This window comes from Bolinopsis microptera, chromosome 2 (genome assembly GCF_026151205.1).
Source record: "Bolinopsis microptera isolate Bmic1 chromosome 2, MBARI_Bmic_1.0, whole genome shotgun sequence".
NCBI lineage: Eukaryota > Metazoa > Ctenophora > Tentaculata > Lobata > Bolinopsidae > Bolinopsis > Bolinopsis microptera.
The window spans coordinates 7,594,841-7,611,502 of record NC_087073.1 but is presented as its reverse complement, the minus strand read 5'-3'; the positions used below and the strand labels follow the sequence as shown (position 1 = coordinate 7,611,502).

At 37.9% G+C, this 16,662-nt stretch overlaps 2 protein-coding genes across 2 annotated transcripts in view; both read left to right on the top strand.

Annotated features, from left to right (window-relative positions):
• Positions 1–16,662, top strand: part of LOC134811531 (uncharacterized) — an 84,110-nt gene that overhangs the window by 29,168 nt on the left and 38,280 nt on the right. The gene's annotated exons all lie outside the window — the stretch shown is intronic.
• On the top strand, positions 995–4,784 carry LOC134810979 (calcium-binding protein P-like). The gene is made up of 5 exons (XM_063817675.1): positions 995–1,155; positions 2,036–2,119; positions 2,663–2,743; positions 3,548–3,763; positions 3,913–4,784. The coding sequence occupies exons 1-5, from the start codon at positions 997–999 to the stop codon at positions 4,024–4,026; spliced, it is 654 nt and encodes a 217-aa protein (XP_063673745.1). The 5' UTR covers positions 995–996; the 3' UTR covers positions 4,027–4,784.

Below are 16,662 nucleotides of genomic sequence, written 5' to 3'. Positions count from 1 at the left end.
TTGTCTTAGCTGGTGCTTTGAATGAACTTAGATGGACTATAACAATCAGTTTAGATAGGCTGATTCCCCCGATTACTATTGCTGCCCTTCCACTTGACACTGAATATGCTGATGATGTCGACTTCAATGATGAAGAGGAAGACAACTTGAGAGCTATTTTGCCCCAGGCAACAGCTATACTCGAGAAATGGAACCTCTTTGTCAATGAACACAAAACGGATGTTTATTTAGCTAGTACGGGTGAAGTCGACAGTGATGGAAAATTATTGTCGGGGAATGAAGCATGGAGGGAAAGTATCACTCTAAGTCTAGGGTCCGTCTTCTGTAGCAAAGCTGATATTCAGCGTCGCATAAACCTGGGATATGCTGCTTTCAACAATTACAAGAAGGCCTGGAGTGATAAACTGCCTCTAAACAAACGTTTAAAACTGTACAATGCTTTAGTCGTATCGGTTCTTATGTACAACTCATCCTGTTGGGCCGTCCCCAAAATATTCCTTGAAAAACTAGATGTTGTTCACCGCAGACATCTTCACACTATTTTGAATATAAAGTACCCAGAAGTCATCTTCAACAAAAACTTGTATAAACGCTGCAATGCTGAAACATTGTCAGAAAAAGTGGCCCGTAGTCGGTGGAGAATGTTAGGACATGTTTTGCGGGGTCCTGTTGACGGACCAGCGTTTTCTTCCCTCATTTTTGCCGTCAATACACTGGACTTACCAGGGCACAGGGAGAAGAGGAAGACCCCAAAGCAATCTATTCTTGCTCATTGTGCATGATTTATGTAAAAGAAATCTTTATATGAATAATATATTTGATCTGCATTATCTCCGTAATTTAGCTTATGACAAGAGATATTGGGAGAAATTACAATGAAGTTTTTGATATTTATTTATTTGATTTAATAGTCTTTTGAGTCTTGACACCACTTTAGAGTAAGACGGGTTCCTGCTAGTTAATATAATGACCGTATATTTGCAAATCTAGGAAATAATGGATGCACCACCACCATACGCTGAGATAATGGGACCAACCCCTCCCCAGGGTGATTATCCTCCTCAAGAACAAACTGCTTACCCTCCCCAGGGACCACCCCCTCCCCAGGGTGATTATCCTCCTCAAGAACAATCTGCTTACCCTCCTCCTCAACAGGTTATAAACTAATTTAATTACTTTTTTCATTGCCACATTCGTTTTCAAACATTCATTCGTTTTCATCCGATTTATTTAGTATTAGCTTAATAATACCGCAATATCCGCTGCAACAGGTATTTTATGTGATCCTAGCTTTATTATATTTCCAAGTTTTGGAATAATCATCGCCATTTTTACCACTCATCCCAGAAATTCAAAACTTTTGATTTTTACCATCGATATCAAAAATGTCAAAAAATGGATGGCATGAAAATGGTGATTATGGCGATGATCGCCCCTCTGTTGTTACTTATTAGTTTATTCTCGGTATCATTTTGCATTTACGGACGGTCATCCAAATTAATATCATTTACTTTTGTTTGGGAAAAAAACACTGGGAGCGGTCCTCTCTACATACCCAATTCTGGGTTTTGGTCGAATAAGTTATTACTTATTTCAATCCTTATAAAATGTTAAGCTTAGATTTTAAGCTTTTAGATTAAAAAGATTAGATCTAATATTCACCAATTAGCGAATATTAGATCCTTTCAATCTAAAAGGTGTTAAGAACAGGTTTTTCTGCGACGGACTTTGAAAATGGCAAATGTAAGTCTGTACGGATACCAAACTATTCTCTAAAACGTTTCCTATCATTTCGCTCTCTTATATCAATTCCTACCAATGTTGGTTTATCTTCACAATGGTCATGAAATTAGAAGTGTATTATACCGCTACGCTAATTATATTTATATTATGGTATCAAGATACTAATTTGTTAAAAATTCGCTTGAATTTGAACTAATTGTTTCATAATATTGAAATAGTCTTAAAATTTAAAATATTAAATATTTGAATAGTTTTTTAAAAGTATTAAATTATTAAAGTTCAATTTCCTCAGGCGTTCCCTCCAGCTCCAGGTCAGCCCGGTTATCCTCTTCAACAATATCCTCAGGCTCAAGTTCAACCACATGCTGCAGTTGTGGTAAATATATATTTTTGGAAAGTTTTCTTTTTATTTCCCCTGTTTTAAGTTTAACATGTTTTAAACGCTTAATATCAATAAAGCAATAAGTTAGATAGTGAAAATTACATAATATTGTTACAATTGCAGATTTTAAGCTTTTAGATTAAAAAGATCAGATCTAATATTCACCAATTAGCGAATATTAGATATTTTTAACCTAAAAGGTGTTAAGAACAGGTTTTTCTGCGACGGACTTTGAAAATGGCTAATGTAACTCTGCACGGATACCAAACTATTCTCTAAAACGTTTCCTATCATTTCGCTCTCTTATATCAATTCCTACCAATGTTGGTTTATCTTTACAATGGTCATGAAATTAGAAGTGTCTTATACCGCTACGCTAATCATAATATGGTATCAAGATACCAATTTGTTAAAAATTCGATTGAATTTAAACTTATTGTTTCTATTCATAATATTAAAATAGTCTTAAAATTTTAAATATTGAATATTTGAATAGTTTTTTAAAAGTATTAAAATATTAAAGTTCAATTTCCTCAGGCGTTCCCTCCAGCTACAGGTCAGCCCGGTTATCCTCTTCAACAATATCCTCAGGCTCAAGCTCAACCACAAGTTGCTGTGGTAAATATATATTTTTGGAAAGTTTTCTTTTTATTTACCCTGTTTTAACATGTTTTAAACGCTGAATATCAATAATATATATATAAGTTAGATAGTGAAAATTACATGCATAATATTGTTACAATTGCAGTAGCACAAAGGCACTCCATTTGTACATAACTGTTGTCATACATTGTACACAGTACAACTATAGGCGGTGTACAATGTACAATGTACATACGTTACTTATATCCTGATAGATTCCTAATAATTACCGAACTATTTATGGTCTGTAACTGAACTGTAAAAGTTGGATGATTATTAACCACTCTACACTCGACTGTCACGTGACTTTTTAATACGTTCTCTAGGTGGCCCTGAAGGACTATTCGAAACCCTAACCCTGGCCTCTACAGTGTACAGTCTACACTGACCCGAACCCTAACCCTAACCCAATCCCTAACTGAAGCATATGCTAAAACCCTAACCCTAACAGTAACGAGAAAATCTACACATTATTTTTACTTGTTATTTCCTACCTCTTGGTGCCTTAAAAGAGTAAAAGCGAGGAATCACTCGCTAAAGATATTACCTGGCCAGTATCCCAAAGTAACTCTAATTCTATACGAGTCTATACCTACTGTTGCTAATCCCTCAAGAAAGTACGACCTTCGTGTAACCGTGTAATATGAGCTTCTTGTTCGTTGTGATCACGTGATATAATAACTGTTTGAGTGTGTTTCATATGTTTAGTTTCTGCTGCTGCAGAAACTACAATAAACTAAATAATATCCTATTTTCTAACTTAACCGTAACATAACCTAGGGACAAAAAAGAGGGACAAAAAGAGGGACAAAAAGAGGGACAAAAAAGGGACAAAAAAGAAACCAACCACCACAAACAAACCTAGTTTTAGCCTGGATATCGTTTTGGCTTATATTACCCTGTTGGTGCATTGGAATTGTTGCTGTGGTGAAAGCTACAAAGGCAGAAGAGTGTAATGAACGAGGAGATTTCGAAGGAGGAAAAATAGCTGGAGAGGTGCTCACTTACCTATACCTATTTGACATTTGAACCTTAATTTAGTTCCTTCTGCTACGATGAATTATTGCTTTCCATGTAAACAAACGTATTTTACTGTAGAACGATTGGTGCGCAAACTTTCTCTGTCTCATAAATCAATTTCCCAGGCGGCTAAGAAATGGGCTATAGGAACGATCATCACAGAAGTAGTCGTGGGAATCGTCATCTTTTTTCTAGTATTGGTACTAAGGGTAGTGATTGGGACTAATGGTAGTAATTAGTAGTAGTAAGTAGTAGTAAACCCGCGATGGGGTGGTATGTGCCTCAATAGGATATTACAAACATTTATAATATCAATTTATCATTAAATAATTCAACAATATCAATAACTTATGGTTGATCCTTAACACTTAGTAAATATAAAAATAAAATTAATCTACACTAAAGAATAAATAATCTATATTATAATTATATAAATCAACTATATCATGTATATTATCTCCCCACTAAACTCTTGTCATGTTTATTTAATAAAAAATCATAATAAAAATATTCTCATACTATCAAAGTGGTAGAAATCCAAGTATTTTTATTACGCGGTGCGCAAGGAATTTCGTTTAAAAAATGTGTAGGTAAGATAAGCCTAAGTGTGGCAGTGAAAGTTGAAAAATAAACTACAGATACTTGAAAAATATACTACAGATACTTGAAAAATATACTACAGATACTTGATGGTGCTACTCCTATATAAACCTTGTGCATCAAAGTTAGTAGAAAGCTTTTAGCAATGAGGTCCTATTTTTTAAAGATAGATTTTGTGTGAGATGGCAGTTTACGTTTTTCTTTGTCGTGAAAATAGTTATGATATTCTGAATTAGTAGCGCGAATAGCTTTCTTTTGAGCAGAGAATAAAGACTGAATGGAATTTAAAGATTTAATACCCCAAACAGTAGCGCAATAATACAGGTGAGATTGAATCAAGCTATTGTAATTATATGTATAGCATTTTTTGAGCTTTATTCGGAATGGAACTTTTAAGTTTCATCATTACGCCAGCATTTCTAAATATGTTAGTCTTTAACTGTTTAATGTGCTGGCTCCAACTAAGTTTTGAGTCAATTATGACACCTAACAAGAATTGCGCCCGTTGGCGTTAAGGCCATAAGCGGACGCTAAATTTCCATCAACTGTCTTTTTAAGTCCTATAATTACAATTCTATATCATATATTTGACCAAAACCCATAATCATGGGTAGAGTGGAATACCTCAAACAAAACTTACGAATTATGATTCCTGTTTATGATTTAGAATTTAACTCTTTCGAATCGAAAGTCAACTAATTTTTTCAGTCCCATGGACTGGGTTTTATTTTTGCAATGATGATGGAATTAAACAGGAATTAAACAGGAATTAAACATGAAATGACCAAGGAGAACCCTAACGAACTCGTCTTGGTAATACAGCAATTCATAAAGACGACCAGAACTCTAAAAATTGAGAGAATGCTATAAAAATAAATTCTTAAAAATTAACCGCTTTACAATTTCACGAAAGAAAAATCGAATATAATAATTTAAATACGAGTAAAAAAGTCATGGAGATGAGTTAATGACTATGAGTAGGAGACGGGAGGTGATTACTAGGACTTCTTTTCAGGAGGATGTCGAAGGTGAAAGGATTCTGTGAGGTACTTTCCAAATTCAGTTGCATGGAATGAGTTCATGATGGCCCCATATTCTTTGAGCATTATGAGGCTTTTAAGGTTGTCTGAGAGGTTGGACCGGACGCGGAGGGAGTTGTAGCTGGGGCATTCATTTATGACGTGGTCCTCGGTTTCAAAGATTGGTGTTTCAAAGAATGGTAGTTCTTCGAAGAACCGCATGACGTCGGTGTCTGAGGAGCAGCAAAAGCGACATGTTTTCAGTGCTGTGTTGTAGCGATCTCCAGTGTATCGACCTTTCTCAATCCTCAGATCGTGACTGCTAGATCGAAGTTTCGCGATGTTAGCTCTTTTGACCCTGCATGGGAGCTGTAAGTACAGTTCTTCACCAAACTCAGCTTTGACCGCAGTGTAGAATGACATTTTAGGCTGGTTGTGAAGATCCTTCTTCCAGTGGTTAACAAATGTTTCGTGTATGTGTTCACGAGCCGCAAGGGTGTAGGGTAGGTGTGGCTTAGCGACAGTGCTCGTCTTGATGATAGTAGACCATGCATCATACCAGGTAAGGTTCAATTGTTTCTGTTCCTGAAATGTATGGTGCAAGAGGGTGTTCACGTTACCTACTACCGCTTGTGATGCTCTACAGAAGTAGGCAATACATTGAGGGAGGACGGTTACTGTCCAGGGGGTTCTACCTGTATCTCCGTAGCAGAAGTTGTTATTTGCCTTTTTGTCGACACCCAATATCCATTTAAGAATTTTCAAGGGAGTAGTTTCAAGAGCATCTTTTGCTGCTGCTTTGGGAAGACTCGCTTCTTGATTTTTCGAGAGGATGGCTTTCACGATGTTGGTTGATGGCAGCCAAATAGGGCATCCAGATGTGGCCACTGCACTGGCTTGACTAAGCTATCAATGAGTTTTAGCATCGTGCTAGTGGTGAGGGCTCTCGTGTCAATAGTTCGTCTCAGAGAGAAGAATGAGCGAAGAGCTTTCTTCCTAAGTTCATCGATTGCTTGCTTGAAGGAACCGTTCAGGGAGAATTGGATTCCTAGATAGCAGTATTTTCTGACTGGTGCGATGTCCAATTGTTGCCTAGTTTGAAGCCGTAAGCACATTTCAGTATTCGTGAGCTTGTGTTAAATACCATCACGCTGGTTTTGTTGATATTCACAGACAGCTCCCACTTTTCGGCATAGTCATGCAAGCAATTGAGCAGTTTCTGTAAGCTGCCCGCATCCAGCACTAAGAGTACCAGGTCATCTGCCCATAGGAGGTGACTTACTTTTACACCGTTTAATAAAGGTACATCCAATTCCTCGATTTGTTCAAGTCTGATAGAGAGCTCGTGGATATATAGTTTGAAGAGCTCGGGGGACATTGGATGTCCTTGTTCTGTGCCGATGGTGACGTCAATGGCTGCGGATAGCTTTTGAATCAGCTTGACTCGGGTTGAAGAGTTATTGTACATGTGGCTGATGCAATCGAAGAATTTGCCTGTTATGCCCATGTTGCCCAGCTTGAACAGGAGTGCTTCCCTGCATACGCTATCAACATCCGTAAAAATCTCTTTGGGTTACTTTCGGGTCGATACCTAGTATTTCGGGATAAGGGTGCAGGTGGTAATTAGTGTCCAATTAGCTGATGTTTATTGAATCTTTATTCATGCCGAGTATAAGTATAACAGCTGCCTAGGAAATAATGGCTGCACCACCACCACCATACGCCGAGGTAATGGGACTACCCCCTCCCCCGGGTGATTATCCTCCTCAAGAACAACCTGCTTACCCTCCTCCTCAACAGGTTATAAACTAATTTAATTACCTTTTTCATTGCCACATTCGTTTTCAACCATTCATTCGTTTTCATCCGATTTATTTAGTATTAGCTTAGTAATCAATTATCTAATAACATTTCATCAGGCGTATCCTCCGCAATATCCGCCGCAACAGGTATTTTATGTGATCCTAGCTTTATTATATTTCCAAGTTTTGGAATAATCATCGCCATTTTTACCACTCATCCCAGAAATTCAAAACTTTTGATTTTTACCTTCGATATCTGATATCAAAAATGACAAAAAATTGATGGCATGAAAATGGTGATTATGGCGATGACCGCCCCTCTGTTGTTACTTATTAGTTTATTCTCGGTATCATTTTGCATTTACGGACGGTCATTCAAATTAATATCATTTGCTTTTGTTTGGAAAAAAAAAACACTGGCAGCGGTCCTCTTTACCCAATTCTGGGTTTTGGTCGAATAAGTTATTACTTATTTCAATCCTTATAAAATGTTAAGCTTAGATTTTAAGCTTTTAGATTAAATTATATCAATTCCTACCAATGTTGGTTTATCTTCACAATGGTCATGAAATTAAAAGTGTCTTACACCGCTACGCTAATCATAATATGATATCAAGATACCAATTTGTTAAAAATTCGATTGAATTTGAACTAATTGTTTCATAATATTAAAATAGTCTTTAAATTTTAAATATTAAATATTTGAATAGTTTTTTTTAAAGTATTAAAATATTAAAGTTCAATTTCCTCAGGCGTTCCCCCGAGCTCCAGGTCAGCCCGGTTATCTCTTCAACAATATCCTCAGGCTCAAGCTCAACCACAAGTTGTTGTGGTAAATATATATTTTTGGAAAGTTTTCTTTTTATTTTCCCTGTTTTAACATTAACATGTTTTAAACGCTGAATATCAATAAGTTAGATAGTGAAAATTACATGCATAATAATGTTACAATTGCAGTAGCACAAAGGCACTCCATTTGTACATAACTGTTGTCATACGTTGTACACAGTACAACTATAGGCGGTGTACAATGTACATACGTTGATGATTTCTTGATAGATTCATAATGATTACCGAACTATTTATGGTCTGTAACTGAACTGTAAAAGTTGGATGATTATTAACCACTCTACACTCGACTGTCACGTGACTTTTTAATACGTTCTCTAGGTGGCCCTGAAGGACTATTCGAAACCCTAACCCTGGCATCTACAGTGTACAGTCTACACTGACCTGAACCCGAACCCTAACCCGATCCCTAACTGAAGCATATTATGCTCTAACCCTAACCCTAACAGTAACGAGAAAATTCACACATTATTTTTACTTGTTATTTCCTACCTCTTGGTGCCTTAAAAGAGTAAAAGCGAGGAATCACTCGCTAAAGATATTACTTGGCCAGTATCCCAAAGTAACTCTAATTCTATACGAGTCTATACCCTATACCTACTGTTGCTAATCCCTCAAGAAAGTGCGACCTTCGTGTAACCGTGTAATATGAGCTTCTTGTTCGTTGTGATCACGTGATATAATAACTGTTTGAGTGTGTTTTATATGTTTAGTTTCTGCTGCTGCAGAAACTACAATGAACTAAATAATATCTTATTTTCTAACTTAACCGTAAAATAACCTAGGTACAACAAGGAAACAAACCACAATCAAACTCCGGCTTAGCCTGGATATCGTGTATTCTGTGCTTCTGTGGATTCCCGTGTGGAATTGCTGCTGTGATGAAAGCTAACGAGGCAAACGCGTGTTATGGACGAAATGATTTGGAAGGGGGGAAAAGAAATGGACAGGTGCTCACTTACCTATTTGACATTTGAATCTTAATTCAGTTCCTTCTGCTAAGATGAATTATTGCTTTCCATGTACACAAACGTATTTTACTGTAGAACGATTGGTGCGCAAACCTTCTCTGTCTCATAAATCACTTTCCCAGGCGGCTAAGAAATGGGCTATAGCATCGATCATCACAGAAGTAGTCGTGGGAATCTTATTTGTTATTATAGTCTATTAGGCAAACAAGTTATCCAACCAGAGTCACCGAGGATAAGACACAACAGAGCCTCGTATTCTCCGTACAACACTCTCTTGATAGCATTGGTCCTAAAAAGTTGGTTAAAGAACTTAATTCGGACATAAAGAGGTTATGTGGGGATGTACGGATAGTATTCGCCACTAGGAAACACCCTTTAATCGGTTTTAATATACTAGTGAAGAATCGAAAACTGGGACAACTGGAAACCCTTGATGTAGGAAAAATTTCACGTGACTTTGGTTTTTATGGTTTTGCAGCCGTACAAAACGGTTTTACATAAACCCTAATCCCAACCCTAACCCTAACCATAACCCAGAAGCTATTAGCTATCCATAACCCTTACCACAACCCTAACCCTAACCCGAGCCCTAAACAATCGAATTCATGTTTTACTAGCCTGTCACGTGTCCAAAACGGTTTTTTGCCCATTACTCTCCAGGGAAGTATTTTTACCCTACGTCATGGGGGGTGATTCGGAATCATCGTCCACAAATACACCGATTCAGATCAATTTCATACCCAAAGGGCCTTTTCACAAGAATTTTCTTAAAATTTGGGCGAGAGATTCAGTAGGAGCGGTTTGACAAGGACTCAAAGATCATGGTCAACAACATAAAACTGGTGCTAGACGGAACTCTAACATGCAAGGACAAGCATGTTATCTATGTTGCCCAGTGCCAGCTATGTTGCACACAAAATGCAAAACGGGCGTGAAGATACTTATTTCGGACAGACTCTCACCCCATTCCACATCCGTCTTAATGGCCACCGTAGTAAATTTATTTTAGATGGCCGAAAAATTTATGAACATTCTGCCTTATCCATGCACTGTTATATTGAGCACAAAAATGTCTTTAATTTTGAAACTTTCAGTTTTGGGATCGTAAAGAGAACAAAACCAATCACAGTGCTGGCAAGCACGACCGTTGCATTTATTGTGGGTATACTATGTTCCCCATTTACTATTATACCCCCTTTACTATTATACCCCCTTTACTATTATACCCCCTTTGGTACACGTTACAAGCCTCTTTTGTGCACGCGAAGCGTGCACTCCGGCCGGAGGCGGCGGCCGAAGGCCGCCGCCTCCGGCAGGAGTTTTCCAGGCATTAAGACTCATCGGAAGTCGTTCAGCAGATTTATTTTTAGTTCAAAACATTATAATTTGATGTCAAAGATGACAGGAATAAAAAATAGTTATGTTGAGATTTTTAAGAAATTTGCATAAAATACTCGCCAGCACTGTTATACGAAATTCGGTAAAAAACCCAAAATCGCCATATTCAGGTGCCTTAAAAACCATGTTAAAATCGAGTTAGAGATCTGAAATTTTTCAGGGCGTCTAGACGTTGACCAAATCGACTGCAAAAAAAGTTTCAGGTTTCAGGAGCATCGGGAAATGGGTTTTCTAGAACCCCTGTTTTACGATAGATTGTCGTGATACATATTCAGGGATAGACGCTTTGCCAGTCAATTGTAGCCTGTATTTAAGTGTCCATAGATTCAAAAGTATAAAAGATACAGCCATTTCCGACCACAGGTCTTGCAAATAATTGTTTACACTTTAGTTTACATTGTATACAAAAATTATTTGACGTCATAAACACCCCTTGATGACGTCATCAAGTTAACCGTTTTTAAAACTTGATTTTTGACAAAGTAATAACTTTTAAAATTAATTTTAAACCATTAAGGAGTAATTGTATTCAAAATCTGAGGAAATTTTCATCTTAGATAATTGTTCAAGCATTCTGAAAATCTACCGGAAAGTTTTTTTAGCTTGCTCCTTCATAAAGATATTCGTCATTGAAGTTTGTGCTTTTTTGAAGAATTATTTTATATAAACGTCAATTTTGCGATTTAGTATTCTCTGGTGTTGGGCCATGCCTTGGGTTGTGGAGCTCAGTTCTGCTTCCTATAGGTATAAATTGTGCATTAGGTTAGTTTTAAAGTTAAAATTCGAAAAGTTGCACACGTGGGGACACGCCCAAATTGATAGAAAATTGCTAAAATCACTGAAATTGCTGTTTTCGTCATTTTCTGTCAACTTTAGATTGCCGTTGTGATTACAGTTCTTCTTGAAATACTTTGAAACTTTTCATGCTTATCAAGCTATATATAAAACAATTACATGCAAAAATGTACGGCAATTCAATATTGGATGCGCACGCAATGTCCGCTCAAAGTTTGCACGTGCGAAAGGTGAGAATTTTGCTCATTCGTGATTTCCAACAAATTCTGCTTAATGCCACGACAGTTTAATGTCATTATATATGAATTTAATGCCAACTTGAATGAATATTAAGTGGCATATTCAGTCAGTGATCGACCGATATGCTTCCCTAAACACAAGGAAATGTTTTTAAAGGAAAAATTTCGAAATCGTTGAAACTTCCTCCTTATTAATGAAGATATCAGTTTATATTTCGACTTTATAAAGTACCCTGACATAATAATCAAAAAGAGATGATATTTGACCAAAACCCATAATCATGGGTAGAGTGGACCGCTGCCAGTGTCTCTCTTTCCCAAACAAAAGGAAATGATATTAATTTGATTGACCGTTCTCAAATGCAAAATGATACCGAGAATGAAATCGGTCGCTCGCTTTTCCCATTTATTTACAATTGTAATAGATTAAGAAGAACTACCCAAAGGCAGCTGTACTCGGCAATAAAGATTCAATAAACTTCAGCTTATTCAATAAGTAATAACTACCACCCTTGTCCCTTACCCCGAAATACTAGGTATCGACCCGAACGCAACCCAAAGAGATTTTTACAGCATCTGATTGATGTAATCAATCGAAACTTATTTATACAATTCGTAAGCCGTGAATGAATGGGAAAAGCGAGCGACCGATTTCATTCTCGGTATCATTTTGCATTTGAGAACGGTCAATCAAATTAATATCATTTCCTTTTGTTTGGGAAAGAGAGACACTGGCAGCGGTCCACTCTACCCATGATTATGGGTTTTGGTCAAATTTTATTAAACAGAAAAGAGTCAAGATTTTGTTCAAAATTTAAAACTATAACGTTTGGGGACTTAATAGAATGTAAATAAAACGGTAATTTGTAAATTTTTAGATTTGTTTATTTATCTATATATTTGCAAAACCTTTTAGCTTGTGTGTTGATAACAGTTGCTCTCTTATCAGTAAAATCGTTTAATTGCACTGCGACCACCGTGTAGCCTTGTAATACAAGTTAAGTACATGATGAAGGACACAGATTTACTGCAGCGTTTATCAGGACACTCTACATTTTTCAACGAAGCGAATGAGGATTTCGACGCTTTAATTTCGAATATTGCAGAAGCCACGAACTGTGAAAATAGAACAAGGTTTTCAGTTGAAAAGTTTGAAAAGCCAGTCAAGAAGGTTTTATCAAATTTGATGTATAATATGTACTATCAGTTGAATTCTGTCGTCGGAGAAACTCTGAATGCAATGAAAGATGTTGAGGAATTGAACAGGACACTGTTCAAGCTGAGATCAAGTCATACAGTCAAGCTGTGTTAAAAGCCTCGCCGAACAGTACAATAACGGAGGAGAGCCTGAAAAAAGTTGTGCAGAAGGCTGTGTTAGAAGAGGATCGCAGCAGGAATGTTCTCATTTTTGGTTTAAAGGAGACAGATGAAGAGAAACTATCAGACAAAGTAGACGAACTGTTTGAACAGATTGAAGTGAAACCACACTTCGAAGCTGTAAGGATTGGAAGGAAATCAGCTGACAAGACCAGACCACTAGACCAGTCAAAATTTTGTTATCAAATTCGAATACTGTACATCAGATTTTATCAAAATCGAAAAACCTGAAACTGAGTGAGCACCACAAAACTGTGTTCATTTCACCAGATCGGTCACCTGAGGAGCGAGCCAGACATCATCTGCTCGTTTTGGAGATGAAAGAGAAGGCAAAGAAGGATTTGAAGAGACGATATTATATCAAAAGTGGTATTATTTGTTGTGAGGACAAGATATCATAGTGAACGATGCATAATCATGAAGTTTTTCTTGTGTGTGACTTAACGGGTGATACTCGTAAATATTTTGTTCTAATTATATAAGACCGTCGAAAAGTCTAACTCGGCGCACGTCTTGGTAGTTTATAAACCTTAGGTGAGCCACAATTTTTTATATTTTATTGTCAAATAAAGTACATTGGTTCTTAAATTTTTATGAAATCCCAGTTTATATATTTTTAAAAAAAAATCTTCTGCTCTGAGGAGGAGAGAAAGTTTTTGTGGAGAGCCGCTCAGACATGGGCACCGTATTGTGTAAATTATTTAGGTATTTTTTATGCAATATCTTTGTCGCATACGAGCGGGGTAGTAAATATTGTGTTTCGTTTCGTTTCGTTTCGTCTCACATGTATGGTGGCCGAGGAGGGTAATTTTTAAAAATAAAATAAAAAACCATACTCACGTGGCCAAGGAGGGTCATTCGGCCGAGGAGGGTCATTTTTAAAAAATAGCCCTGCTCTGCCATGGCCGAGCAGGGCCAAACAATATGACGCAAAAATGGCCCTCCTCGGCCATGGCCGAGGAAGGTCATTTTAAAAAATAAAATAAAAAAACCATACTCACGTGGCCGAGGAGGGTCATTCGGCCGAGGAGGGTCATTTAAAAAAAATGGCCCTGCTCGGCCATGGCCGAGCAGGGCCAAACAATATGACGCAAAAATGGCCCTCCTCGGCCATGGCCGAGCAGAGCCAAAACAATATGACAGAAATGGCCGTCTATGCCGCTAGCCATGGTATTATGTGTAATTTTATTTCAAGAGCGATTTTCAATAGCGCGTTCTACAAATCGAGTTTAAAAATTTATCTTCTCCTACATTTTTTTGAGCAATCACCCTCAAATTTTCAGGATATGTTCTCATATTAGGATCAGTAAAAAAAGAACTCTAGAGCAAAAATTTTGATATAGGCCTTCAAATATTTTTAATTCGATTTTGAAAATCTTGGACCTCGATTTTAAAATGTAATAAAATATAATACAATTACATGTCACATAATTGGGTTACCTGGGGACCCCAGGCTATTATCAATTATGTTTATAAAGATTTGGCGGAATGACAGGCTGAGCGCGGCCCAGTAAATAATTGGGTAGTTAAGTTGAATGAAACTTGTGCTACAAATTTGTACGCAGAACTGCGTACTGCTTAGTACTTCTATTTATGCTTGAGCGGTACTAATGCATAATGTTCACGGAGGCTCACGCACGCAATCAATCACAAATAACGAGCGCGCGGTTTTTGGAATCTCTCCATTATTTAATCGGATCGCAGTGTTCACGGCCTGTACTGCACCAAAGACAGAAATATACTTTAAATTATCTAAATTTAGGCTCTAGTAATTAAGAAATGTGACATGTAATTGTAAGATAACAATTATACGCAATGCAAATAATTCCACCCTGCTGCGCTGCAGCAGGGCCATCAAGTGAAATGACCACCCTTACGTTTTACTTCGAACAACCATGGCTATATAGTTACGGCATGTAACCAGCATGTACAGGAAACCGAAGGATCAAATCTAACGCCGGCGACGGTTGAGGTGTTATACCACATTTTCTTCGTCCGAAGCTTTGCTGTATTGATCATGTACAGCTCCTCATTTAACCCTCACACACGATTTCTAGAGTATTCAGTTGAGTAGACCGGGGGCTACATAGGTCCAACGGAACAGAGCGTCAACGCGTACGACGCTTACCCCGTGGCTAGCGGCACAGACGGCCATTTCTGTCATATTGTTTTGGCTCTGCTCGGCCATGGCCGAGGAGGGCCATTTTTGCGTCATATTGTTTGGCCCTGCTCGGCCATGGCCGAGGACTGAGGAGGGCCATTTTTGCGTCATATTGTTTGGCCCTGCTCGGCCATGGCCGAGGAGGGCTATTTCTTCGTCATATTGTTTGGCCCTGCTCGGCCATGGCCGAGCAGGGCCATTTTTAAAAATGACCCTCCTCGGCCGAATGACCCTCCTCGGCCACGTGAGTATGGTTTTTTATTTTATTTTTAAAAATGACCCTCCTCGGCCACCATACACATGCACATTTTGACAATTTTGTAATTTATACTTACAACCTGGATCATTTGATAAATTTTGTCGTGTTTACATATAAAGCTGGTATGTAGAAAAGATAGTATTATGCTTTTATGTTTTAGTGTTATTGTCACTACTTTATCGTTGTAGGTTTATAACCTACCAGGACGCGCGCCGAGTTGGACTCGTCGAAGGTCCTGAGAATTGAGCCATAAGTGTGAAGTGGAATTCCTCGAGTATTTCCTGTCCATGGGTCCAAGGGACATACACATCATCGCGGTTTCTGTTACCTGGGGACCTCAGGCTATTATGTTCATAAACATAGAGAATAGAGATTCGGCGGAATGACAGGCTGAGCGCGGCCCAGTAACAAATGACCCCCACGGTCGCTTCACTATAGTGTATCGTCTAATACAGGGGGAGCCGCGCACTTCGTGCGCGGCGGGTCATACAACGTATGACAAAGGAGAGGGGGTGGCTCCAAGTTCCTTCCATAAAATCTCTATCTATCCTTGTAGGTTTATAACCTACCAGGACGCACGCCGAGTTGGACTCGTGCTAGTCACTGCTTATCAGCTTTACAAAAGTGTTTAGTTTGTTTCATTCTATACTATAATTTTCCAAGTGGAGTTGTATACCCCATCCATAATTACTGACATGCTACAAATTATAACTGATTAAATTTAGCCTTGGCCTTTGTTACAATTTTTCCATTCACACCCTTTTGTAAAAAAGCAATAGTGAAAGGTTACGAATGGTCGTTTTTGCAGAAAAAGAGAAGTTTTGGAGAACGAGGTGAGTTTAAATTGTATCACGTGGTGACCCCCACTGTCGCTTCACTATAGTAGAGTTTCTACGATACAGGCGGGTCATACAACGTATGACAAAGTTTAAATATGTCGTATTCCTTACGTCCGTTACCATGGGATTTTACTAATTCACTCGCCAGCGCGCTATCACGTGTTTTTAATGCCGTGATTTCATTGGTCACCTCTATAACGCGCATTGTTTGTGACAGGACAGTTTTTTCACATAATTTGTCAACCGCGCGTGCAATAAACTCAATTTAAGCTCCGCTTTGTGACCGAAATGGGCCCTAATATGGAATTTATGCAACGCATGGCCGGTAATTAGCTAATTGAATTTTCGGCACAAGGACCAGGTTGCATATTACATATACTTAAATACAGTGTAACATATTTTATTATTTTATTATGTCAATTAATTATATTAATTACGTCGCAAGAATGTTATCTGGTTCTTGTACCAGCTAGCTGCATGTTTGAAGAATTAAAACAAAATTTTATGACGACTCGTCATTGAGCTGTTAGAATTATAATAACAACATGTAAAGATGTAAAGATGTA

Excerpts from the sequence above, each read along its gene's own strand:
- LOC134810979 (XM_063817675.1), top strand. The coding sequence starts at position 997 with ATGGATGCACCACCACCATACGCTGAGATAATGGGACCAACCCCTCCC. Across the intron at positions 2,744-3,547 it reads CTCAACCACAAGTTGCTGTG|GGACAAAAAAGAGGGACAAA; the intron begins GTAAATATATAT and ends AACATAACCTAG. Across the intron at positions 3,764-3,912 it reads GAGGAAAAATAGCTGGAGAG|GCGGCTAAGAAATGGGCTAT; the intron begins GTGCTCACTTAC and ends TCAATTTCCCAG.